The sequence below is a fragment of the Aspergillus brasiliensis genome, assembly GCF_001889945.1.
Source record: "Aspergillus brasiliensis CBS 101740 unplaced genomic scaffold ASPBRscaffold_7, whole genome shotgun sequence".
Lineage (NCBI taxonomy): Eukaryota > Fungi > Ascomycota > Eurotiomycetes > Eurotiales > Aspergillaceae > Aspergillus > Aspergillus brasiliensis.
In genome coordinates, this window is record NW_027137448.1 from 1607146 (window position 1) to 1632767 (window position 25622).

Here is a 25622-nt window from a genome sequence, read left to right on the forward strand (position 1 = left end):
TGTCAAGTGTAGTGACTGGGAGAATTGATGGAAAAGTCCGGCAAGGCGAGAGATCCGATGGCGGCAAGTGGAAGCGGGGAAAAGGTGGGGAGCAGAAGCAGCTCTTAGCCGGCGGATCTTCTACTATTACTATGCAGTACTACTAATTTAAACAGTAACTAGTTTACAATCATAACAAGCCCACCAGATTGTAGCCTATATATGTATGTACATGGACGCCAAGCACCATGGCCCTGTTCATCTGCCTCTTTCGTAGACGTCCCTGAGCTACTCTATAGCCCACCCCAGATACGGCCCGCTGCTCTGACTGCGGATGATGCGTCAAGCAGGTTCCAGAGATGAGCAATAGCATCAGAGCACCATATCTGTGGAAAGGAGCCCATGGCTTGGGCCTGGAAGAACAACGTAGGCTCCAACCAGAGCCCGCTCACTCGCTCTCTATGAGCTTCCAATACCGCTGAACACTGTCCCCGTAGCGCCAACAAAATCAGACATAACCCTAGCACGCAATACAAAGAAAGACTTAATTACCGGCGTCGTGAGATATCCGTCCCCGCGTCCGAAGAATGCAATGACGAAGATAAAGGAAAAGAAAAGAGAAAAAAAAAAAAGCGGGTAAAGAGAATTCAATAAAAGCGTTAAGAGGAAAAGCCTCCATGCAAAGAACCGCTGCAAGGGCTCGGATGTACACGGGAACGGGGTATTCAGGCGTCAAAGGATGAGAAATGGCAGTAGTCGTACCACTTAAACTGCGGGAAAATGAGAATAAACTCAATGATGCAGCTAGTATGCCTTGCGGCCCCCAAGGTTTCCAGGCTTCTCATCCGTGTCAATGTGCCAGACGACATAGTTCGGCAGACCGTACACCTGGTACCCAGCACGCTTAGCCATACGGGCGAATCCCTCGGTTTCAGCCTGGTTTTCGAAAGCATAGGCCGGGAAGTTGATGCCAGTCCGGTGAACATCGGCCTTCACGAGGATATTGACACCGCCAATACCGTCCAGCTCAACTTCCTCGTCCTTGTTCTTTCTCCAGTCACCCATGCCAACCAGGTAAGTCCGGCCAGTGTCGTATTCCTTGTAGCCTTCAGCCAAAACAGTATCCGGGTCAAGAGTCTGTCGGAGGCGGCGTCCCTTGTCCGATTCGATCCAGGAGTTGTAGTCAACTACTAGAGTTAGCAAAGCGAGCACGGTAGAGGGATAATTGTTTACATACATCGACCCTCGACATCAACACCATCCCGGTAACGATGGAACCAGATGTCTGCGATGGAATTAGCACTTTAGATCGTGGTTTCTCATAGAAGTGTGGCAACGTACTTGGGACCAGAATATCGCGGTCATGAGCAATGAAATCTTCAATGATGCTATCAGGGCTGTCGAAGATGTCAACATCTCTCCAGTAGACCCAAGAGTGATCGGGTTTGAGAGCCGAGTAGAGCAGGTAGTTGCGGGCCCGACCGATAGCCTTGCGGCGCGGGCCTTGAGCAGCAAAGGAGTGCCTGTCCTCGACGTTCATTTCGACATCAGCCCCAAAGTCCTTCTGCACAATTGTCGCACTACGGAAAGCAATCTTCTCATCCACCTGGTCCTGGATCCGGGACAGCTCGGCGGTAAGAACAGCCAGGGTGTCGTCACTGCAATCACCAACGAGGAAAGCCAGGTCAATGAGGTTGTGAGGGTACGTCAGCTTGTAGAGGAGATCGAAGTAGTTGACCAGATGTTCGGATGCATCTCTCAGAGGGGTCAGAATGAGCACCCGCTCAGAATTCGAAACGGCCTGGGAGGTAGACTTGATGGGGTTGAGGTCGACTGTCTTGATGCTCGAGGAGTTCACTTCGTAGGCAGCGTGATGGTTGAAGAAAACAGGGGTCTGCGTGTGCGCGGTCCACTCGACCATTTCATTGATGCTCATCTCCATCGGCGATTTTGAAGGGCCATAGCAGTAAAAGCTACATGCAGCCGTTAGCACTTTCTGGTCGCGTGCCTGCAAGTCATTGCCAGGGACCGGGTGTCGCGGGCAGCCCCGATCAACGTCGAGTCAGGTACTCACCTCTGCATCTCCGATGCTGACTTGCTGATGCCACGCCATAGTAGGACTACCAGACCGGTGATGGCCAATGAGACCAGAAACCGGGTCCGTGTGACCAGGAACAGAACAGCCCGCCATGGAGGCAGCCTTGCTTTGGCAGATTTCCACGTTACACCACCCTTGGGAAGCAACATCTTCGCGACGGGGGAGGGGAGGAAAAAAAGGGGAAGAAGACTATGGGTAAGTCAAGAAAGCGAGCAAGATATTCCCGCTTTTCGTAATCAGAAACCGTCGACGCCTACAACTAGGCGACGATTTCTGGGGATGGAATGTCTGTCGCTGGGACACCAGGGTCCAAGGAGATCGATCAATCTGTCGTGGAGCGGACCACACGATGCAGAACGGGCGGCGGAAGAGACGGACCGTCCGGGGAATGGAAAAGGAGCGGGTGTCGACGCGATGTTGATGTTGGCAGGGACGATCACACTAAATCAATACTGAAATCTGACGGATCGAAGGCGTCGACAGGGAGGTCAGAGGTCGATGATACGATATGGAGAAGGGGGGTGGAAGCCAGCGATCGCCCGGGGCAGGGAAAAGGGTAGGGAAAAGGCTGGCTGCGGGAGGGTGGTGCGGCACCGGAGGCCCCAGCAAAGAAGGAGAAGAGGGTTTCAAACGAATGTGAGAAGCGGACGATGAACGATCAGGACACAGAGTGATCCGACCAGTTCTCAGTCAGCGACACAGAGATGTCCAGGGGAGGATGATGAGATGATCGGAACGGTCGTCGACAGAAGAGAAGTTCCAGGTTGAAAGGGAAGATTCGACCCGCCGAAGTTCCAGCCAGACTCAAAGTCCAGTTGGCCGCTTCGGGATTGGCCCGCCGCTGGTAATTTTTCCTTTTTATTTATAGCCGCGGGTGACTAAGGGACCCTTAATCAGCTGCATAACCCTCATCCACTGCATAACTAAATCAACGACCGAGTTGCACTACTACCGAATAGATAACTATGTACTAACAAGTTGACTCTACATAGTAACTTTCGAACTACTTACTTATTCGTAACTTGAATCGGTCATCTACGACCCCATCATTCCGAGTGTACTTCTCCTCTTTGGTAAGAATATTTCAATGATCATCTCGCTCTATGCTGATAGTTACAAAAAACACCCACGGGGACGTACCCTGAAAAATAAAGCAAAAGCATCACAAAAGAAACAGATACCGAAATCAGTCGTGTATGTATAGTCAAGATGAAAATGAAAATACAACCCCCCCAAAAAAAACCTGTCGCCACAATGCTCCAGATCCTGGCCAGTGAACAAGATAATTATAGTCTTCCCCAATATGAACACGGAAGAAAGATTGTACAGACTCCAAATAAAACCATCCCTCGTAAATGCCTGATAAAAACTTCTTTTGTCCCCTTATTTTCTTCTTCTCAATGATGTACATTGCGCCTTTTCCGTGTTCGATAGAAGAGAGGCGCAGGAAAGCTCGCGTCCAGTGTAGACTTTATATCGGACGGTAAACAGATCACGGTGCAGGAGACATCACCCGTCCCAAGTATATGACGATGACGAACGCTCTCGCTATGCCAGAAAACACAGTTTAAATGAGGTGAAAAACAAAATTGGGCTGCAAGTAAAACCAGCCGCTCTAAAATTAGACTCAAGGAGAATCATGACAAGGATCCTTCAGAGATCGTGAAGGAGGCACATGTACCAATTCATGGCGACGGGATGATGGATTGGCGCCGTGATACAGGTACTGAATGAGGCCCGTGTGCGAACACTGGTGACGAAGACCGCGTGATAGAAGGAGTGTGGGTGAGGTATGTATGTCCGAAAGTGAAAGCTGGCGCTGTGGGATGGGACTCGAGTCGAGAGGATTCAGGGCTGCCGGCTGCGATCTCGTCGCAAAACACCCGCAATCCCGGGAGCATGTTGCGTGGCTTGGCCTCGGCGTGATGAATCATCGGCTGAGAAGTCAGGGGCTCGCTCTTGGGCGATCGGAACATGTGCTCGTATGACTTCAGCTGAAGCTCGAGCGCTTGGTTGCGCTCCTCCAACATCTGATTCTCTTGCTTCAGAGCTTTGATCTGCTGCTGGGCAGTCTGGTTCTGCTGTTGAAGACTGGACACCAACTGCTGCAACTGCATGCAGCGGATCTGAGGCTCCAGTTTCTCCGACAATTGACGAGGCATCTCATTCTCTTGGCGGATCAAGTGGATGATGATTAGGAGCATGAAGTCGATGAGAAAGATGGCAGCCTGAACAATATGCTCCTTTGACTCTGGTAGGCTCTTGGAAGGGTTCCAGCCGGCGCGTTCCAAGAAGAAATCATGGATGCGGCTGTCCAGCTCACGGTGTAGCTGGCTGAGGTTCTTCCGTCGGTTTCCTTCAGCGATTCTGTGCTTTTCCCTCTGGTCGTCCGAATCCGCAGAGACCATGCTTTCCTTGCGCTTTCGCCCGCAGAGTTGCTGCAACGGCGGCTTGCGATTAATGTGCTTAGGGGCAATGAGGTTCAGGAGTTCGGCAGGGGAAAGCTCTTGCGGCCAGTCAAAGGCCTTCTGAGACTGAACGGATTCTGGCCAGGTACTGTCGGCGGAGGTCGCTGGTGATGGGGGAGTCACAATGTGTTCCGCTTCAGGCCACGGCGACCTAACGGGGAAAGCGTCTTGGGAGCTTGGAGAGCTGGTGGCACCGATATTGGAAGTGAACGGGTCAAAGGGGCCCCGGGGCAAAGGCTCCACGCGGGGGAGCGGGGGCAAGCGGCGGTCCTCGCTCATGTCTGCCGTGCTGGACGCACTGGAAAAAGAGCGCACACTGTGGGGAGCATGTCACGTCAGATGCTGCATCTGTCGGCAAGGCTCAAGGACAACTTACGGAAGAGAACAACGTCGAGAAACGTCGTCAGCCATGGTGCTCATGTCTTCAAACATCATGGTGCTGAGGGTTCTTGCTGCAGGTAAGATGAAAGACGGGGCGCTGCAGCTGGAGAGCTGTATGTCTGAGGTTTGTTGATATTATGCAAGTAGGAGGGGAATGTCTCTGATATGTACGTCTGTACCGGTGCGGGACGATTAGGCGTGATGTAAACAAACCACACAGCCAAGAAGTATATAGAATAAGCTTCAAGGGGGAGGAGCAATAAATAAGAACCGGAAGGGGTGATAATAGTGAATGAGAGTTCAGTGGCAACGATGACGCTGATACAATCAAGGGGGGGAAGAGGGGAGGAGGGAGGGAGTTGCTATGGATAGAAGTAAAACAAGAGGAAACAATCAGGACAATCCACGAGGAGCAGCCGAGATTGGATGATGATGATGAAGAACACAATGCTTTCCCAGAGCAAGACGGGAGGATCCTGCTGCATGTTTTATATGTTGGAAGCCGCAGGTGAGAACGAGGAGAGGGGGGAGGAGGCAATGAATGAGAACTCCGTGAAGGAGGGAGTGGGGAAAGACCAGAAAGAGCAGCAAAAGGACGCCATTGTGGTGGCGCGCTCAGACGTGCAGTTTGAGCTGGCAATGAACTGCATCGGAAGAGGAATGCGAAGGGTTCTGGGGATGCGAATAGTACGAAAACAGTGAAAGGGAGCCCAGTGGGAGGGAGAGAGAGAGAGAGAGAGAGAGAGCATTCGGGATGTATCACCAAGTGCTTTCTTTGGGATCCTCCCCAGAAGCTAAACGGATTAGTTCGATCTGCGACTGCCTCAACAAGGAAATGGAGCATCGACGATGACATACAGATAGATGGTCTAATGGTGGTGGAGTCGTTTTTTTTTCTTATTTTATTTTTATTTTTATTTTTATTTTTATTCTTTCATTTCTGTATATTATTTTAACCTATTTTATTTTATTTCATTTTGATTTTTGTTGATTTATTTCTTTTTTACTCTTGTGATACTGTACCTTGTGTCTACTACTTCCCTGCTTCCCCTACAGATTATCTGCAGCCTCCATCTCCATCTGGACCTTCTCCTTCTGCGCCGCTTCCTCTTCTGGTCATCGCCTCCACTGCTTCATCATCCTTCTCCCCTCTGAGCGCCCCTCCTCCTCTTCCTCTTCCTTCCCTTACTCCCTACCCCCATGAGGACACGCGGGGATGCATGAAGAAGCTTCCGGCAGAGTTCGACAGCCCATCAACTAGTACTTTTTCCCTTCTCATACTTTCACCCCAGAAAGGGACATTGCTCTATCAGAAATGGGCACAGACGCGAGGCAAAGGACCGGATCGACGAATCAACGTGCCATGATCCCGATGAACAAGAAGAGAGTCGGATTGGGGATCGCAGACCCTTGATTTGTCACCGCTGTAGCGGTTTTCGATCTACACGGGGCGAAGAAAGGTATCGACTCCCCTTGCATTGCGGTCATCAATAGTCTGTTCGGACCAATGGCCATGGTCCGTCCACCCTGTGTCCACTTCGGATCCTGGACCCAGACGGCGATGCATCCGCGAAACCATAGCGTCGAGGCATAAAACGTTCCCGTCGTTTGGACAAGCGCGACCTGGTGGCTGTTACAGGTGTGGGAACTAGCTCTGCAGCGCTTATCCGTCTGGCCAGCTTGAACACAGGCCCAATTCCGAACCGGGCAAGGTGCTGAAGCCATGGAGAAGCAAATTTAAACGTCAAATCATAGGAAACAGATCGGATCAGCCATCCGGACCATCCAGTTGGATGGTATCAAAAGTCGTCTCGATCGTCTCGATCCTCCCAGACTCAGTGCCACCCTAGACTACACACTTTCCTCCCTCCGTATATACTACTATGTATAGCACATGGTCTGCACGGGATCGAGGGCAAAAGTGAGGCCCACGGGAGCAGTCCCGGCCCGATCTTGTATCCTTCTTGTCTTAACCTGCAGCCCATATCAGGAGATTCGGCCAGGAAAAGCAAAAGTACCAATAAAGGGTCAAGAGAGCCCAGAGTAAGAATGTACTATACATAATGATCCGATGCACAGGCAGATGCAGGTTCCCCGAAAGCAGATCATAGCTTCGGCAGGAGGTGGTATAGAACCTAATAGCACGAAGCAAGGACTCCTTAGAAGGAAGCCAAAAGTACCTGGTACCTGGAAGAACTCTGTGAGGAAACCATGGGTCGATTTTTGTCAGATAGGAAGCAATGAGCGGCCGCAATCCGTCACGAGTCCCCACGGTCCTAATCTATCTTTGCTGGTTACGAGTGAGGCGACTCTCCTTGGTGTATGCGACAGAGCCATTGTCTCCATGAGAGCCTCATTGGATCGGGCCATGGTATCATAGTGTGGCCTTTGTCTATAATAGCACAAGTTATTACCGAACGGGCCCGAACGAAGGGGTCAAAACTCGGACAGAGTTGGGATCATCCACAGCCGACGAAGGGCCCATACGCCTGGGTCACCGGGAGATCCCAGCGACCAGGATGTGACGGCTGTCAGGCCCCAATTCTGGACAGCTTCTTTTCTTGGTGCAGGCTTGGTGTAGTCCGTCGCGATAGGTTGGCTTGGACCTGGGCAGGGGATTTGGAATGCCGTCGGACATCTCCAACAGAGAGACGCTATGGGGAGTTGTTTCGGAAAACTCCACCAGACTATCGCGTGAAGAAGCGGGAGGGAACCCCATTTCCAGGTTTACATTGAAGAGTGCTGCTCGTTTGAACCGTGGTACGGTGGGCGGAGATGCAATCAGTGAAGGGAAGATCCCTCGGGAAAGACACGACTTTCTCTCTCTTCACTGGAAGGGAGCAGACCCCGAAAATGTTAGTGGAGAAAGGGAGGGCCGGCGATACTGTGTACTGGGGTACCAGAGCCAAGAGCCATATGGGGAGAACACGCCCAAACAGGACAAACCCTGTCCCGGGTTCGCTGATAGATGGCAATCGAGGCGGCGGCCGGATCAGATCTGTCATATTCAGGTGCCCCCGGATCTGAGGATGCGGCATGATGAGGAACAATGGATCTTCTAGCTCCAGCCACGCCCAGGCCGCCCCACGTTGAGAGAGTTGGACTGGTGTGGACGATCATTATCTTGTGCACCAAACGATGACTATCTACCAGCCTCCCATATGGTGAAGGCTTGGGAGGGGGGGAAGTTCCGGGGCGGCGTGGATGCCATGAGAGAGTTGAATGATCAATTAACTAACATGGTTAGGGCGAACTCCGTTATTCCCGGAGAGGCAAGTCCTTTGCCCTAGTAGCCGAGGATGACGATGGCGCCTTTGAACGTTATCGCTACACTTAGCCGCCCTTTCTTCAGCAGACAGCGCCGCGCGGCGATACCGAGGATTGCCGCTGACGGTGCTGTTGGTCCATATCAACGAGTATGTCCGATCGATTTTGCCCCCTCCAAAACCACCAATAGTACCACAGTGGAGGCTTTAAAGTACCAAGCTCCATAGTGGTGAGTTGGCAGTACATACACATCCACCAGGATAAAGTCATGAAACACTGGGCACCAGTTGAAAGAGCAAGCACCCCTGTTCGATTAGAGATCACTCGCACGCAGTGGCCGCCAGGCACGAACTCACTCGTAAACTCTCGCTGAGTCTATGTCCATAGATGGCATATGTGCTTGCGCTCCTACATGCTCCCCGGCTCACGGGCCCATGGACTAAAACCTTAAGAAAATTGCCCGAGGGACACTCACTTGACAACTTTCGCTTATTTCCCGAATTATCGGGGTCTCGAAGCATCGATAAGTGCCAATCTATTGGTTTCAACCAGGGAATCCCCAGCAGCGACGGAAGGGCAACAACCCATCAATAGAGGGGGGAGCGGCTGAAGCGAACCTTAATGTGCCCATGAGAGATCCATAGCACGATTCATTAAGTACGGGGAACCGGTTCATTGCAAATTGGGTTCGACTATAGTACCCATTCACCTTGGAGTTCGATGACTCGACGACCATCACCATCCGTATCTCTTTTCTTGAACGGGGTACAAGGCCATCATGACTGGCAGGAAAAGGGAAAGCCGAGGAGCGATTTAAGTTTGGTCTAGATTTGGAATAGGTTACACAGCGTCGACTGGCGGGTCCAACAGTCGAGAGGCAGCAAAAACTGACACGGACTGCCGCTGACACATTGACAGTTGAATCCTTCGCTTTTAGAGGAGAGTTTCCCCCTCCCCCTCAAGCTTCCCAAAGGTCACAATGGATAGAGAAAAAAGAAAAAAAAAAGAAAAAAAATTCATTCGCATCAAGAAGAATCAACAACATCAGTAACGTTCAGAGCACTTCCGATCGCATGCCACTTACTTCCAAGTGAACTCAGAATGCTCGCGAAGACGCAAGAAGGCTCAGCAAGAGCCTGACGCCCTTGCCAATCATTGTCCCCAGGTGATGCATCACAGAAGCAACGACCCTCCCCGCCTAGACCCCTTCGCGCCCCTCAAATGCGTTGTCCAAACCCGGTAGCCAGTCGTCCGGCTCGCAAGCTACCCGAGCTAGTCTACCTGTCGACTTGCTTACAGCAACTTCCCTGTCACTACCGGCTTCCCCCCAACGCACTTACAGTGCAACATGAGACCCGTTCAACCCCAGTCGGGTTACAGTAGTACGTACGCATCTCATTGAATGTACATACATAGTTAGCCCATGAGAGGGCTCCGGAGTATACACTTATGAACTCACGTACATTAGCGCGGCCCATCATAGCACGGATCTCAGCAGAGACCGGGATGGCCCTGCGTGCGGCGATGCAAGATCGCCTCATGTATCAGATTCTTGTCTCCTTGATGTGATCCTTTGCCACTCGGTTCTGGCCGGGCCAGACTAAGTCAATACGGGCACGAAGTCCAATCTTTCTGCCTTCCGCATTGGCATAGTGCCCTTATGCAGAATTATATTGAAGGCTGTCCCAGTCTCAACCACCGCCGCCAGTAAGGCTCAAGCAACTCGTGCCATTGTTTCAGAAGCTCCAAGGAGGCGCCCTTCTCCCGGCATTCTATTATTCCATACGGAGTGCTGCGTCCACCTCGTCCTGCAATCCAGGCCCCATCATCATCTGTTTCTGCATCGGTCTGGTTCCAGATATAGCCACCACCTTGCCTCAACCACTGCCCTATGGCTCAAGGGACTCGTACACATGATCGGCCTACTAGCTGGCGAGGACGCTCTCGTCATCGCCACTAGAACGGGTTCCAGACCCTTCAGCCGTAGCACCGACACACGGAGGATTGTATGGTAACGGAGGAGCAGAGGCGAGGATCTCCGAAGGCAATTCCTCAGCCTATGCTATTCTCGTCCGCCCTAGCCCTAAGACGGCCGACCTGAGGCATCCGCACATGCAAGGCATCCCCTATCCGGTTATCTATCATATGGATCCTCATCCTCCATCGTCTGCCTGCCTAGCCCAACACTACTAGGTCCTTTTCTTTCTTTCTTTTTTTTTTTTCGGTTTTGTTGTTTTCTTTCATTCTTTCCCGGTCGCCCTTCATCGTAGGAAGACTAGACACTGACTCTATTGATCCTCGAGAGCCACACTAAGACCTCGACCCCCCTCTTCGTCCCCTCTCGCAAAGCCGCACGGACATACACCTCTTTCCCTTCGGAGATAAACCAACATGAAACAAAGGTACCCTACGTACGACGGCATCTCCATAATCGTATTTAGAGTTCATTCCCCTCTTCCATTCATACCACCTCGACCTACAGCCTTCTCCTCGTCGTCGTCGCCTTGACCTTCCCCCGCTCCCAACCCGAAGGGTGAACACGCGCAGTTCGCGAACCACCACCGATCCATCATCCGTAGGCACACAGACCCTAAGCAGAGCTTACCAACATGATCTCCTCAAGAAAAAGTGTAAAGAAAGAGTCCGTAGTAACATAGCAGCACTGACTCGATATTTAATATGTCTACGGAATTCCAATCCGATCGCAGATCCATCCATCGTGGTTCTATTTACCCACCACTTGAGCTAGGGAAAATCACCCGGCCAGCCAGGTGAATGGGATCCATAATCCGGGCCCCAGAGTGATTTACTAGACAGTAGATATATAGATAGATAGGTGGATAGATAGATAGACAGGTAGTCAACAAGGTAAATGCAGATGCACATGCAACTGCAGTCAATAAAGTGTCCTTCGTAACTTAATAGATGGAGTTTCGTCAGCCAATTTCAGACGTTGAAGTGAGGAAAATAAAGTGAAACCTGCCGCTTCACCGTCCTCCGTATGTGTGTATGTATACCTTGCTTGAACCATAGCATACTATTCACAACTGACCATAAAGTATAATTTCCACATCCAACTACTACCGTTCACTGATAGATTCCACTATGAAGATAGATTTATGCTTCCGAAAGTTAAATAGCAATAGTACTTTGTACTTTTGACAAACTTCACTCTTCCAAGAGGAGAAAAGATAGTCAAGCCTTCTCTCCACCGTCATAGTATAACTAACTATCAACCTCAAGGTTAACTATAACAAGTGAGCCAACTAACTACTAAATATAAACCAAACACAAATTCGACTCCCTCTCGCACCGAAGTTGACACATCAATCTCTCCTTAACCAACCTACTACACTACAATTTAACTTACCCACTCACTCACAACTTATAATAAACAAAGTGCAGTAGTACATACTTAAGCATATTAGTACTTGAAGAGACAGGAAGAAGAAAAAGGAAAGATAAAACACGCAGAGCATCCACATAAGCAGTCCACTCAACACACCATCTACATTCAAAAAAAAAAGTAATAATATATCATCACAGGTTCAAATATCCACTCCGTATGTATGCAGTAGTCACTACTAACTAATGCAACAGACCCATCCCCACGCCCCCATCTCGGGACTCCATTCCAAAAAGCGGCCCGCGACAGACAAACAGCAGCAGCAGATTAAGAGAGATTAAGATCGATCCTGGGGCCCAAGCGATCAGCTAACCAGCACAAAGGATTCGGAGGACAGACAGTCAGTCAGTCTAAACGAGATGAGTGCGTCGTGACCAGATCCAATCCAAACTCATTTTGTCTTTGATTCCCCGGAAATCTCCACTCACACACAAGAAATGTGTACTTACTCCGTATGTATGTACATGTAGGTCGTATGTAGGTAGGTATAGATATAGGTATGATTGCCCGTATCACGAGCAAGCCGAGCAGTTCCCACCACGACGATCGATGGATGCCTCAGATACAGCGATGGATATAAATTAAGTCGAAGACAATAAATATTTACACTATTTACTTAGTTACTGTACTAGTAGAAATCGGCCCTCCTCGGACTTGAAAAACAGGAAGCTCGGACTTGAACAACAAGAAGGAAGGGAAAGCAAGAAAGAAAGTACTTTGACTTGACTTGACTTTACTCTAACTCCAATGGAATTGACTTGACTTGACTTGACTTGCCTACTTACTATATCTCCATCTATGTGCTACGGCTACTGCACAACTATAAAGACAGGATTGAAGAAAAGAGGACAAAAATGGAGAAAGGAGAAAGGAAAAGAAGAAAAAGACATAACTAATGGTGTCTGTCTGCTTACTACTACTTACTACTGCCTGGGGACCCGCTTCTGAGGTGTCTTACGCTCCAGCCAGCATTGCATATTCATGCATCTAATCGGGAGGAGAGGGGAGACAAGAGCCGGTCATCTGCACCGACTTTTAACTTTCCGGTCCGCCACGGTCAGGCAAACAAGCAGCAGCAGCTGCTGCTGCTGCTGCCAGTTGAACAGACAGACAGACAGATAGCACGAGACCGTATTCCTGCTGCAAACTAAGTACGTAAGTACACATACCACCGAGTCAAAGACCACCAGTCGCCATCCCGTGAACTAGACCAGGCCAGGCCAGACCAGACCAAGACATACGGAGTACTCTAGGGAGGCAGAAGGATGGACGAGGCAATCTCGATTTAAAAGGAGAAATAGGATACGTCAATTATGGACGGCGAATTAGCGTATAGAGTAAAACAACATACTGTCATGTAGCAAAAACGCACACGTAAACTGCAAAGGAACGTCTATAGAACACAATCCGACAGCTCACAGGGCCGAGAAGAGGCCTGACCGCAGCAAACCCAGCCACCTCGCGCATATCGCCAGGTGTCCGGTTCGTACAATTATGACCCTCCCTCGACCCGCTCACCAGTCATGATTCAAAAGAGAATTTGATGCGCAAAATGAAGAAAAATAAAAGACTTCATCTCCCCGAGGCACAATGCCACGCCGTGCGAATTTTGGCTCACGCAAACCGATATTCAATTATTATCATAAGAACAGCACAGTACTGAAATTAAAGGAAACCAATTGCTTATTAGGCAACTTTACACGACCATGATAAGGGTTTCAAAAAAAGCGTACACACAAATGCTTGGTATCAAGTTGTCCTTTACAGAGCATACTGGATCAGACCACCGAGGACGGCAGCAAGACCAAGAGCGGGCATGTTAGCCACGTTCATGACAGAGGCGCTGTCGCTGCTGGTGGAGGAAGAGCTGCTGCTGCTGCTGGTCGAGGTGGTGGTGCCAGAGGATCCATCGCTGGTGGTGGGGTCGGAGGTGCTGGCCTTGCAGGTGTACGTGCCACGGATGACGTTGTTCTCACGCAGGGACTTGAAGGCGCTGCAGCTGAAGTTACCGGTGCTCTGCATGTTGAAACCACCCTTGACCTCGGTGAGGGAAGCCAGGGAAACCCTGTACATTTGAGTTAGCAAACCGGTTGCGTCTCATCAAAAAACAAGCAACATGAAAAAAAGACTTACTCGTCAAAGTCACCGCTGAAGTCAATGGCACCAGTGACCTCCTTCAGGTCGGGGAAGTTGATGGAGGAGAGCTTGTCGTTGCGAGCAATCTGGAATCCACCGTTGACGGTCTTCAGGACGGGCATGCTGATGTTGTTCAGCTTGGTGTTGTCGTCGAAGACGAGATCACCAGTAGTGGTGAGGTTGGCAGCGCTGAAGTTGGTGAAGGTGTTACCCCAGAAACCGAGCTGACCGCTGAGAGTCTCGAGAGAGGGGACGGAGACTCCGCTGACGTTGCGGAAGGTCATGTTGGTACCGGTACCGAGGTTGGGGAGGATAATCTGGAGGGAGTCCATGTTTCCAGCGAAGTTGATCAGACCAGTGGCGTTGGTGAGCTCGTTGACGTTGACGGTCTTCAGGTTGGTGTTCTCGGTGATGTCGAAGGTACCGACGGTCTTGAGGGAGATACCATCCAAGCTGGTAAGACCAGTGTTGGTGATGGTGACACTGCCGGCCTCAGCAACACCCTTGGTGAAGTCAAGGGACTGCAGCTCGGGGAGAGCAGTCCAGGAGATGGAGCCAACGCTGGTGAGGTTGGTCAAGCTGAGGGTGGTGAGGGTGGTAAGACCGTCCAGCTTGAAGGCATCGCCAATGGAGCTCAGGGAGGAGGAGCTGATCGAAGTGATGTTGCTGCCGCCAGTGCAGCTCAGTCCACCAGTGATGGAGGTGACACCGTTGAGGGTGAGATCACCAGAGGCGCTCTCGCTGATCTCGACATCACCCTTGAGAGTGGTGCAGGTGGAGTAGCTGTCAAGGTCACTCTGGCTGGAGATGGAGATGGTGTCGCCGCTACCACAGCCTACATTGCTGATCAGTCATTGCCGTTCACTAACTCACTTCATCCAGATTATCGCTGGTGGTACTCACTGGCAGCCATGGCGGCCTGGGCCGCAGCAAGAGCGGGGAGGGCGTATTTCATGAAAGCCATTGCTTAGGATAACTTGAGACTGTATAGTCGAGAAGATGTCAGTCATCAATGTTCGCGTCCTCTGCTTTCTCAACACCTGCCAAGTTCCTCCAAATCGCGACCCAACAGATACAATCCTGGTCGTGATAGGCGCAAAGATAGCAGATCAGATGGCAGTGTGAAAATAGGTCGACCTACCAATGACGACTGTTGTTTAAGTATGCAGACTGGGGCAAGGTAAGGCCCTTTGTTGACACGGATAGCAGCGTAAGAGCTGGGAAGGGGGGCTTGTGAGACAATAAATAAGCGAGCGAGTGGAAAGAAGAGCTTCAACGAAGGAGAAGCTTATGATCGAAGACCCTCAGCGAGAGAAAGTGCGCGGATTAGGTAGGCACGATTTTGCACGGGGGAAGGGAAGGAAGAAAGGGAAGGATAGAGGAAAACGAGAGAAACGAGAGAGGAAAGGGAAAAGAAGGACTGGATGGCTGGAAAAGAAAATCTTCAAGAGAAAGTGGGAAGACTTTCAGGGAGGACAAACCAAGGCAAGAAAGGAGTCGTGGCCCCGAAAAGGCTGGTGGACCTGAGACCGGAGAGGGGGCGTCTTTCTCTCCTTGCGACGTTACCGGACCTGCGTATGGACGCTACCCGTACCGTAATTTACTGTGCCTGTCCGGGTTTAATTAATTAACTTCGGGGGCGATTGGCCCACGGTAACGGAGAGCGGAAAAAGAAATCGAAGGAATCCTGATCTTGGTCCTGGAAACGAATGGTCCATTGGGTTTAGTTTGCTCCATCCTGTTAGTTCTGTAACACCTCGCCAATGACCAACTTCTTGCTCATGCGTCTGCTGATTCGCTCTGCCCTTCCCTTTGGCTCCTTTTCCTTTCCTTACCCCCCCCCTTCTCCCCCCCGTTTCTCAAGCAAGTCCTGAGTCCTGACCATTCATACTAAGCATAGGGTTTTGGTGCTTGTATTCGATGCTCGAGCCGATGCGGCAGCTTGAAATCGGACTCCAAGCAATCAACTACTAACTAACTATCCCGCAGGCAACTTTACTCCGTATTTTTGGACTGTATCAAAAGTCTGGCCCCGTTTCTCTCATTGTGGTGGTGCAGTGGACTTCCCATTCACAACACAAACGTCATACTAGATACTAGTTGATCTGACTTGTGGATTCTGTGAACAACTCGGCATTAACCATTTGCCCCCCCCCCCCCGCCTCCCTCTCAAAACATCAGTATCTCACTGCTGAAACCATCAGAAAAATCGTCAACTACCCAACTGACAGGTGACTTCTCTGATGGAATGCGACTCGATACATCACGGACGTTCGTTGTGGCAGGTAACAATACTGACAAATTTAGTATCCTGCCGCTAGGAGGGGCCAGACCCCAATCGCGCATTGCTAGGGAGGTCCTTACTAATATTAGCCTCCTATAACACCAGGAGCAAATTATACAGGTATCTCATTGAACTGCGATGGCCTGTGATCAAGTGAGGTATCCTAATTATCTACAGTAGCATCTACGGAGTATCTCTGGAACGATATATTCCTATTGCCAACACTGTATTGGCTTATCCCTTCACTCCACCATTGATATTGTTCACCTATTATTTATCCCTTTCCCACCCGACCGCAGCCAACTCATCTGGGTTTTCATCGCCAGCACCATGAGCGACACCACGAAGCTTCTAAGAATGCTAGTATCAATTCCAACAACACTTAGCGAGTCCGGTCGCTGTATAGTGGTCGATCTGAATTTATTGGAATCTGAGGGGACCCGCTTTCCTCCAAGTGCGGACTGGACCCCGTCCCTCGCAAGTCTTTCGCCTGCCTTACGTTGGTATGCAGCGCCCTGTTCGCGCGTTGGAATTTCGGTCGCCTAGATGCCTTTCAGTTGCTTTTGCCTCTTGACACGTATGTGTGTAGAAAGCGGAAGACAACTGAAGCAAAGGCCAAAAACACAAAAGTAAAATGTTTTAACGGTCCATTCTGTGGCACTACCATGATTCCCGTTTGCAGGTTTGAACTCATTCTTGTCCTTGTTCTTTTAACTTCCAAGGTGAATGCGCTGGACCTCATGCCTGAAAACTCAATTCTCGTCTTGGCTCAGGTACCGGTGGATACCAAATCATAACAAAACAATGTCTCGGGAAGCTAATAATAAAGTGGCGAATCGATGGCTCTGAGGGGGGAGCATCACGTGTGTCTTACAGCTATACGTAACACGGCTGTAACTCCCATACCCACTTTTAGTGGCCCCCACTTGGCCTGGCCACAAAGTACTCCGAGTGCTGGCGCTGTAATTCCTAGTCTCTGTATCTTACTTACCATACCGCGATAGAAATTGGCCGGCTGGATAAGATGATTAGGCTCTCCCGGCGTGGCCAGCCAGAATCTAAAGCTGCTTGGCTATAGGCGCATTCTCTCCATGCTAATTTCATAGTGGGCAATGACTCGAAACATCCATGATATGACACGATATATAGATGCCTAGGCTGTGACTTTCAAAAGCGAGACACATTCCATTCTAGTCTCAGATTTGAACGGTTGCAGAAAGGGTCAGGTCTAATGTATACACCCGGCTATGTGCCGTAAGGGATTCTCCGTCGTTATTGTCCTCTCGCCCGTCACAAAAAGGAATAATGGATGATTGGTTACCTACCCACCAGACCTGCGAGGAGAATCCCGCCGGCATTATCAAAACCTGGCAAAAAGCGATCGCCGTGGTCGCTGCCACTATTGCTTGTTCTTTCTCGATCCGTTTAGAGTTCTTCAGCTATCAGACCCATCCCTACTCCACAACTATCCGTCGCAATAATAAGACTGCCCTGGGAGATAATCTCGCTCCTTAAGTGGCGCGAGACGCCCTTGCAACTGACTTTAATGAGTTTTTCCTAGTTCTTGTTCGCGGTGGTTATATTTGGAGTTGTTGATAATCTCCCAAATGATAATCATTATTCTGTCTTTTTTTCAACCTCGGCTTTGCCACGGCGAGCACTGCACCTCTTTCATTGCCGATGTTTCACTTCTGACGCTGCGTAATGAAGCGCATGTACTAATGAAGTAGCCGATAAATCTTACCACCGAGCACGTTCTCCCAAACGCCACTAGACGCGGGTGGCTGGAACCGGCTAGCACTGTTATGCCTGATAAGGATGGATATGGTCTTCCCAGTCTGACGCATCCAGTATGACAACTTATGATGTAGAGGGGGTTGGGTTCGAGTCTTGTGTACAGAACACCGAGGACGGAGTATAATTGAAATCTTGTGGCAGATCTCAAAAAGCGTCGGAATGAATCTGGCATTTTACGCTTTCACGGACATTCACGATACACCCTCTTCATAGGATACTTTACCGAGCACTGCGCATCATAAGCTCCTACTATTCATCAAATAAAACCGCAGTTCATTCATTCTATTTACCCCCTATCATGTCTGGAACGACCCAATCCGACTCACTAATGATTTAGCAACACAGTAGGGGACCGACCGGATCAGCTTGTCGGCATGGGACAACTCACCCCGGCCATCATCACCATAGTAACCTAACCCAATACCGACCCCCTTTTCTTAGCCACACACCCCATGATGTTCAGAACCTCAATGGGCGGGGCAAAGCAACGTATGCCCTCCTCTTTGCGAGAGCGAAGCTTTTTTTGCTTTCTGCTCGGGATAAGATGCTCGGTATAACCCGATGCTTGTTTGTATACGGAGTATCCCAAGTACGGGGTTAAATGCCCATTCGGGCAAATTCTTCTGATCATGATGGTTGGGCATAGTCGCAAAACCCACTCACCCATCGAGGCGACCAGCGGAGGATTGTCGTTGCGCCCCCTTTAGGCATCGCTCAATCGTTACTATTTACTTTACCTGATGGACTACACTTTCTTACCAATCACCTCTCACGGTTGAACAATGAACATATCATCCCATGGTACCGGCTTACCCTAGGCTCATCTATACCTTGGTACTGGTAGGCTCTTCCCTATCACAACCACGCACTTTGCTATCAATGGAAGGTCAGACAGGTAGATACTTTGCAGTTACTTGGTTATCTAGTCTAGTGGCTGGGCCACCTATCGACGTGGATGCACAACGTCCTATGCCCTGATAATTTTTTTTCTTTAGAAAAGATGACGCGCAAGCACTCCCTGCGGACACTGCATCCGGTCATTCGCGTTCGACTTTAAAGTACTAGCTACAAAGTACTAGTCCCTCCCCATAAAAATATACACCAGTCATGTTGCGATTTCGGTGATCTTCCGCATCTTATCATGGGCCAACATATTCTCTTCCGTGGAGTATAACGATGACTGCGAACATCGGATCAAAAGCCCTTACGAGTACAACAGATGACCGGTGAAACATGACCAATCGGACAGTTTCCTTCCTGATAAATCGAATCGCAACGTCTGGTCGAGGAGGTGGGGGGGGAGGTAAGTAGTAGTAGTAGTTGCTCTGATAGAAGCTTTCTCGGCTTGCTGTAATGGGGGTTGATGCCTACGCATCGCAAGATCCACGATTCAATTTTTCGTGCTCCTCTTTCCGGGAGAATTCCATGCCGGGTAATTATTTCCACATTCTTATTATTCTAGAAGAATCCTTTCTCGAACCGTGGATGGGGCTACATAGTTGAGTGTGGATGGGAGAGGAATTCCAGTAGTAGTAGATACACAAATGTATATTCTGAGTTGGGGGATGGGGAGCGTGGCCCGAGAGATGCTGCTGCGTATGGAGTAGCCACCCAGTTAAAATCCAACAAACAGTGCTGGCCATGTTCGAGGGAATATGGAATATCTTGCTTCACATCTAATTATCCATTACGTTTTCTAGACTAACAATAACCATAGCCCATGGTTCTGCAGGTTTACTACTGTTACTCAACATACGGCTTGTCTAACCACGGATTGTCATATGACACAACAACTAACTGAAGACCCCGTCTGAAGCGATGGTCTTTGTTTCGCATCTCGCAAATGCGGGGGATGAGAGACCACCACACATGCAGAGAAAAGCGAAACAAGAAGTGGTATGGAATCTGACTGCTTGACAAACAGGGAACCAACCAAGGTTAATGTCAATTGAGTGCTGAGCTTGACACCAGAGGAGCTGCTCGTGACTTCCCGAGCTTATGTACTCCATCCTCATCATTGTACACCAACAGTACCTACCGCCATGACTGTTTGATAGTACCTACTAACAGCAACAGCAATCATATCCTTACCTGAAATACTTCTTCATGGACACATATATTCTAAATCATACTGAAACAGCGACTAATTCGATGATGACCCTACGACGCTCCGCTCGTCTAACCGCAGCGTCAGTGTCCAACAACAGCACCACCACTGTCCCACATCTGCAACCAAGAACCCAAGCAAAGAGAGCAGCCAGCAGAACTACAAACGGAGTCTCAAAGACACGAAAGCCTGCTCCAGCAGCAAGGGGCAAAAAAGCGCAGCTAAATGCGAACCTCAAGCTAGACCAAGCACCTCCTCTCCTCACAGATGCAGCCATAACATCATCGAGCAACAGCAGACAATCACCCAATACTACCACCACAACCACTACTAACAACAACATCTGGGACCCCACCCCCACAGCTTACACCTCCAGTAGCAGCAGAACGACCCCTCCCCCGCTCGACCGACCGGTCGAACCGCATCGCACCAACGCAACGCTCCTCACCCCCCATGGCTCATCGCTCGTTGCATACCCTCCGGACACGGATGTCGACGCATCACCAAGCAAGACAGGCCGGCCCCGTCCCACCGCCACAACAGGCACACTTCTCGAGAAAGCGGTTGCGCACCTGATCGCTACGGATCCGCGCTTCGAACCGCTCATCCGAGAACATCCCTGCCCGTTGTTCACGCCCGAGGGCCTGGCCGAGGAGATCGATCCGTTTCGGAGCCTCGTTAGCAGTATCATTGGACAGCAGGTGTCTGGGGCGGCGGCGAAGTCGATTAGGGATAAGTTTGTTGCGTTGTTCAATAACACCAAAAATCAGGTTGCGGATGGTAATAATGAAAATGGTGATGACAATGGTACGATGAACCGAAAGGGAACAAGCTTCTTCCCCACCCCGGAACAAATCATCAAGATGGATATCAGCACGCTCCGGACAGCAGGTCTGTCCCAGCGCAAGGCGGAATACATACATGGGTTATCGGAGAAGTTTGCCAATGGGGAACTGAGTGCCCGGATGTTGTTGAACGCTAGTGATGAGGAGCTCGTGGAGAAGTTAACTGCTGTTCGGGGCTTGGGCAAATGGTCTGTTGAGATGTTTGCTTGTTTTGCCTTGAAGCGGATAGATGTGTTTTCTACGGGTGATTTGGGTGTACAGTATGTTTTTCTTTCTTTGCCATGTGGTTGTCTATGTGGATGGGTAGATGCTAACTTGTTTTGCAGGAGGGGTTGTGCGGTGTTTGTGGGCAAGGATGTAAACAAGTTGAAGGGGAAGGGTGGTGGTAAGTTCAAGTATATGCCTGAGAAAGATATGTTAGAGCTGGCGGCCAAGTTTGCTCCGTATAGGTTTGTGATCCCCTTGATCTATATCCTCAGGGGTTTGTTGTCTGACTTCAGTACTAGGAGCTTGTTTATGTGGTATATGTGGCGGGTGACAGATGTAAATATTGCTGTGTTGGGTGGGTAGATACTACTAGTAGTATATACGGACAGAGGATATAGAACCCAGACATCCGGTGGGTGTACTATGTAGAGCTACTATATGTATATTACTCGAGAGGTGCGAGGGGTATATAAGTACTTCTGGTCATACATCATGGCAATAAGCTGGACAGCTACAAGCCAGGCTAGAGAACGATGACGAGTGAATTTGTACAGTATCAGTACACGTGATTGAGCACCATAAATCAAAAGCTTCAATTAACGACCAGCCAAATGCTCTCTCCCTCCTCTCTTCTTCGCAGCATGCCCGCCGAGCCGAGCCGGGACAGCAAGTTCACTCTTCTGATACTTAGTATGCCCGCCCGTCTATAAAACCCCAGCGGCATTTTTGTATACCGTAACAAAAGTGCAAGTGAATCTAGTTCAACGAAGCCAGAGGTCCGAAAATCTACCGTCTGACGACAAGGGCGTCGAGGTCTTCACGCTCCAGCTTCTCCTTCTCGATCTCGCGGATGATGGGGCTCAGGTACTCGACATCCTGGGGACGATGACAATTAGCATCCATTATGGCGAATACACTCTCAAACACGTGGAAGAATATATCAAGGACATCGATAATATCAAGTCCAACCAACATAAGCATCGATATGGAGTAACCCAGGTGGGTTACAAATCCCGCTCACGGGATTGGCCGATGCGTTTTTGCGGAGAAACTGAACGGGCAATTGAATTGAAGAACGCGGAATCGACTCACCTCCTCGGGCTTGGTCTGCTCAGCAGCGGGAAGAAGGGTGTGGGAGATGGAGCACTGTTTCGCGCATACTATATTAGTCTTTATGTCTTCTGTAGTTGGCTTCGGTGTAAGGACGGACCTGGAATGCTCTGCGGATGCGGAAGACACGGTCGTAGGCCTCCTTGGGAGGGAGACGCTTGAGGGCCTTCTGGACGACGTCGTTCTCCTCGGGGATCAGATCATCGGCCCTAGTTTGAATGTTAGCTGGTGCTGCAATGGAGGTATGATTATGGGTTGGTTCGTAATGCCCGGACCAGCGGGCGACGGCAGGAACATCATATGGATAACCAAGCGGAGGGTGCTGATCATACCCCTCCGCAACTGAGATCTATCCATTGTCTTTCCAGTGATTCGTAGTCGCTAATGTTGGTCCGGGAAAACCACCCAGGGAGGCATGGGAATCGCCTACTTCAAGCCGAGTCTCCTGTAGCCAGAGGCATCGGTGTACCACTGGGCAATGGGCATCATCCAGCGCTTCAGGAAGGGGCGCTTGACGATGTAGCTGGCGAGGGAGGGAGCGGACATGGTGATTGATCCCAGCGGGGTTGTTCGGGTCCAATTGACGGGGTGGTGTGGAGGGGGAGGATCGCGAAATGTCAGTCAAGCTGAGCAGGAGATGGCCCGACGTTGGAGATTGTGCAAAACGGAGGTTCGGCGGGTGACTTTCCCAAAAACATCCGATGTTGGTGCCTGAGGCAGGAAGAATCATTCCGAGACCACCAGTAAGTCCTGCGCCGCACGTGACCGGCTCAGCTTGCGCCATGGTTGCCTCAGGCCGGAAGAGCGGCGCGCTTGGAGGCGGACAAGATTCACTCACTCCCGACTCCACTCCACCTGACTGGACTGGAATACGACTAAGACAATCCCTCCAGCTCAATTCATCCCGTCCTCATTGCTCCGTCCTGTTCCGTCCTGCTCCTCTTAACACCGGCGCTCCCTTCTGCTCCGACTTCACGCCGACGGTCTATGATATAATACTTCGGTTGGTACTGACTGGGCATGCCGCCTATTATCTATCCGTTGAACAATTTTCTTAGTTCGATTCCCTTTCACTCCGATAGGGGAGCTGCGTTGCTCCTACAAACCCCGCCCCGTCTGTGCTTCAGATAGGCCAACCTTGTTACGTCCACTCTTCCCGGCAGCATCGTTTTCCCAGACAGAAAACCCCTTCAATTCACGGTCTCGGGGTAGTTTTCCATTCCTACCAGCGCCCCCGAACGACGTCACGCTTCTCCCTCTCTCACCACGATTTGACACACGGGTTCATTTTGGGTTCCGGAGCGAGCACCGATATGCTCGGATCCGGGAACCCTCGGTGACATAGTAGACGGATTGCATACTGCTTTGAGCGCTGGCTGGAAAGATGTTCTCTGGAGGCCATGGCCCTTCGGGGGCTGCCAGTGGCTCTCAAGAGCAGCAGGGTACAACTTCGGACAACCCGCCATCGTCTACGCTTCATGTAACGGCCGAGTCTCCGTTCCAACCCACCTTTCGCGATCGCTTCGAAATGCTCTCTACACGCGTACCAGATTATTACATCACGCCGTTCTGCGGGGCCAGCGCGGGTGTAGCGTCGGGGATCGTCACCTGCCCTCTTGATGTGATCAAGACCAAGTTGCAGGCTCAGGGTGGGTTCGCGCGACGACGGGGCAAGGCGGTCGAGGCCAAAACACTGTACCGGGGCATGCTAGGAACTGGACGAGTAATATGGCGGGAAGATGGTATCCGAGGCCTTTATCAAGGATTGGGTCCCATGCTCTTGGGATACCTGCCGACGTGGGCGGTCTATTTAGCGGTCTACGATCGGTCTCGGGAGTATTTCTACGAAACAACAGGTGAGGAGTGACAATCCGGGGAAATGGCGGCGGTGAGGCTGACGTTGGAACAGATAGCTGGTGGCTCTCACGAGGTTACGCCTCGATAACGGCGGGCGCCTGCTCGACGCTTGCTACGAATCCGATATGGGTGATTAAGACACGACTCATGTCACAGAGCCTCCGGTCGAGCAGCGAAGGCTACCGGGCTCCTTGGCAATACAAAAACACTTGGGATGCGGCCCGCAAAATGTACAAAAGTGAAGGAATCCGTTCGTTCTATTCCGGCCTTACCCCAGCGCTGCTGGGGCTGGCGCACGTGGCCATCCAGTTCCCTCTCTATGAATACTTGAAGATGGCGTTTACTGGCTATGGTATTGGTGAACATCCTGATACTGGCAGCTCACACTGGGTGGGCATTACATCTGCGACATTCCTGAGTAAGGTTTGTGCCAGCACTGCGACATACCCGCATGAAGTGCTTCGGACACGACTCCAGACACAGCAGAGGACATCGCCGGCGGCCTCACCCGAAGAGATCTCGTTCCGCGGCGGGTTGGATCACCCTCAGGGTCATAGCAGGCCCCCGGGTGCGGCTTCGTCGGACGGGATGCCCAATCGACCCCGGTACACGGGGATCATTCGCACATGCCAGACCATTCTGAGAGAAGAAGGCTGGCGTGCATTCTACTCTGGGATTGGCACGAACCTGTTCCGGGCAGTCCCGGCTGCGATGACTACCATGCTCACTTATGAGTACTTGAAGAAAACTATTGGACACGTGCAACATGAGGGAGAGCTGAAGTTGCAGAAGCTGGAGGCCACATCTGCTGAAAGTGGAATTTAAAGTACTAGACGGACGGTCTGTGACGAGGTGACGGGCCATGGGCATCGCACCTATGCTGGGATTGTATTGCACCCTAGCGATTTTTATTTTTGTTCCGTGCTAGTCGTACATCGCGAAGATACACTACCATAGAGGACATTCATTGCCTTGGGCTGCAGCCCATGATATCCTGCTTGCACGTTGTTCTGATCCTCTTGGCACATCCTCGGCACACTGATCCCCTGCGGAGTAGGGGTAGATGCATTATGTGCTGACATGTGAAAATCCAAGCTACCTAGTCATGTTCTGAGTTGTTGATTCGTTGGTGGTTATGGTTCTGAGCGTTCTTTGTTTTTACCGGATTGATAAACATCAATTGCAATTGTATATACATACAAATCTTCCCTCTAGAACATGGACTCATCACAGTAAGATAAATAGCGTTCAATAGACTTAAACACCTATCCAGTCAGCTAATGGAAGTATTCATTAGGAATACATCCTTCATCCATGCATGCAGCTGCATTCCCCTCCGTTCGTTTCCCGCATGACATCAGCGGGAAAGTCACGTGATAGTCACACTAAAAACCGCCGGCGAAATTCTCTGTGCGGTTTGTTTTTCTCCCACCAACCCTGTCCAGACATGGCTATAATGAGAGCCATAATATACGACAGATACTCTTGATTGGTATCATCAATAATATGCTAAATGCTGCATATTCAATCGCTACTCGTTTTTATTATACACTCCATTGTCATTTTCCTGTTTTCATAACTATCATTTGACTCCATTTATATGATGAATAATTTTTAATGGTAGATCCTGTTTTCAAACATGGATATGATCATTGATACACTGAAAATTCTGATAATGGA

The 25622-nt window shown here is 50.3% G+C and overlaps 9 protein-coding genes across 9 annotated transcripts; 3 read left to right on the forward strand and 6 right to left on the reverse strand.

The window, feature by feature from the left end:
* Positions 1–567: 567 nt before the first annotated feature.
* ASPBRDRAFT_611405 (ANP1/MMN9/VAN1 family protein) lies at positions 568–2480 on the reverse strand. Its single transcript, XM_067628283.1, has 4 exons — positions 2054–2480; positions 1321–1952; positions 1217–1264; positions 568–1166 (listed from the first exon to the last, which is right to left on the reverse strand). The coding sequence occupies exons 1-4, from the start codon at positions 2224–2226 to the stop codon at positions 784–786; spliced, it is 1236 nt and encodes a 411-aa protein (XP_067478637.1). The 5' UTR covers positions 2227–2480; the 3' UTR covers positions 568–783.
* A 1282-nt stretch (positions 2481–3762) lies between these two features.
* ASPBRDRAFT_126851 (putative HLH DNA binding domain protein) lies at positions 3763–4980 on the reverse strand (the record flags this gene model as incomplete). Its single annotated transcript, XM_067617909.1, has 2 exons — positions 3763–4861; positions 4922–4980. The coding sequence occupies 2 exons, from the start codon at positions 4978–4980 to the stop codon at positions 3763–3765; spliced, it is 1158 nt and encodes a 385-aa protein (XP_067478638.1).
* A 3466-nt stretch (positions 4981–8446) lies between these two features.
* ASPBRDRAFT_44322 (uncharacterized protein) lies at positions 8447–8932 on the reverse strand (the record flags this gene model as incomplete). Its single annotated transcript, XM_067625169.1, has 1 exon — positions 8447–8932. One exon carries the CDS (start codon positions 8927–8929, stop codon positions 8738–8740), a length of 192 nt encoding a protein of 63 aa, XP_067478639.1. The 3' UTR covers positions 8447–8737.
* A 130-nt stretch (positions 8933–9062) lies between these two features.
* On the forward strand, positions 9063–10386 carry ASPBRDRAFT_75961 (uncharacterized protein; the record flags this gene model as incomplete). Its single annotated transcript, XM_067629300.1, has 4 exons — positions 9063–9283; positions 9307–9418; positions 9883–10087; positions 10166–10386. The coding sequence occupies exons 1-4, from the start codon at positions 9267–9269 to the stop codon at positions 10384–10386; spliced, it is 555 nt and encodes a 184-aa protein (XP_067478640.1). The 5' UTR covers positions 9063–9266.
* A 2950-nt stretch (positions 10387–13336) lies between these two features.
* On the reverse strand, positions 13337–14954 carry ecm33 (GPI-anchored protein Ecm33). The gene is made up of 4 exons (XM_067619380.1): positions 14877–14954; positions 14639–14718; positions 13733–14570; positions 13337–13664 (listed from the first exon to the last, which is right to left on the reverse strand). The coding sequence occupies exons 2-4, from the start codon at positions 14697–14699 to the stop codon at positions 13361–13363; spliced, it is 1203 nt and encodes a 400-aa protein (XP_067478641.1). The 5' UTR covers positions 14700–14718; positions 14877–14954; the 3' UTR covers positions 13337–13360.
* Positions 14955–17593: 2639 nt separating this feature from the next.
* ASPBRDRAFT_611734 (uncharacterized protein) lies at positions 17594–18108 on the reverse strand. The gene has a single exon (XM_067628286.1). It carries the CDS (start codon positions 17986–17988, stop codon positions 17653–17655), a length of 336 nt encoding a protein of 111 aa, XP_067478642.1. The 5' UTR covers positions 17989–18108; the 3' UTR covers positions 17594–17652.
* Positions 18109–20258: 2150 nt separating this feature from the next.
* Positions 20259–21338, forward strand: alkA (DNA-3-methyladenine glycosylase II; the record flags this gene model as incomplete). The annotated part of the gene is made up of 4 exons (XM_067616591.1): positions 20259–21028; positions 21095–21125; positions 21159–21217; positions 21275–21338. Coding segments are annotated over 4 exons (924 nt in total), but the record flags the coding sequence as incomplete, so codon positions are not given.
* Positions 21339–21761: 423 nt separating this feature from the next.
* On the reverse strand, positions 21762–22631 carry ASPBRDRAFT_128002 (ubiquinol--cytochrome-c reductase subunit 7; the record flags this gene model as incomplete). Its single annotated transcript, XM_067618018.1, has 4 exons — positions 21762–21851; positions 22068–22121; positions 22186–22294; positions 22516–22631. 4 exons carry the CDS (start codon positions 22629–22631, stop codon positions 21762–21764), a joined length of 369 nt encoding a protein of 122 aa, XP_067478644.1.
* Positions 22632–23011: 380 nt separating this feature from the next.
* On the forward strand, positions 23012–25176 carry ASPBRDRAFT_179775 (putative mitochondrial carrier protein). The gene is made up of 2 exons (XM_067619908.1): positions 23012–23941; positions 23995–25176. Exons 1-2 carry the CDS (start codon positions 23470–23472, stop codon positions 24765–24767), a joined length of 1245 nt encoding a protein of 414 aa, XP_067478645.1. The 5' UTR covers positions 23012–23469; the 3' UTR covers positions 24768–25176.
* Positions 25177–25622: the final 446 nt, after the last annotated feature.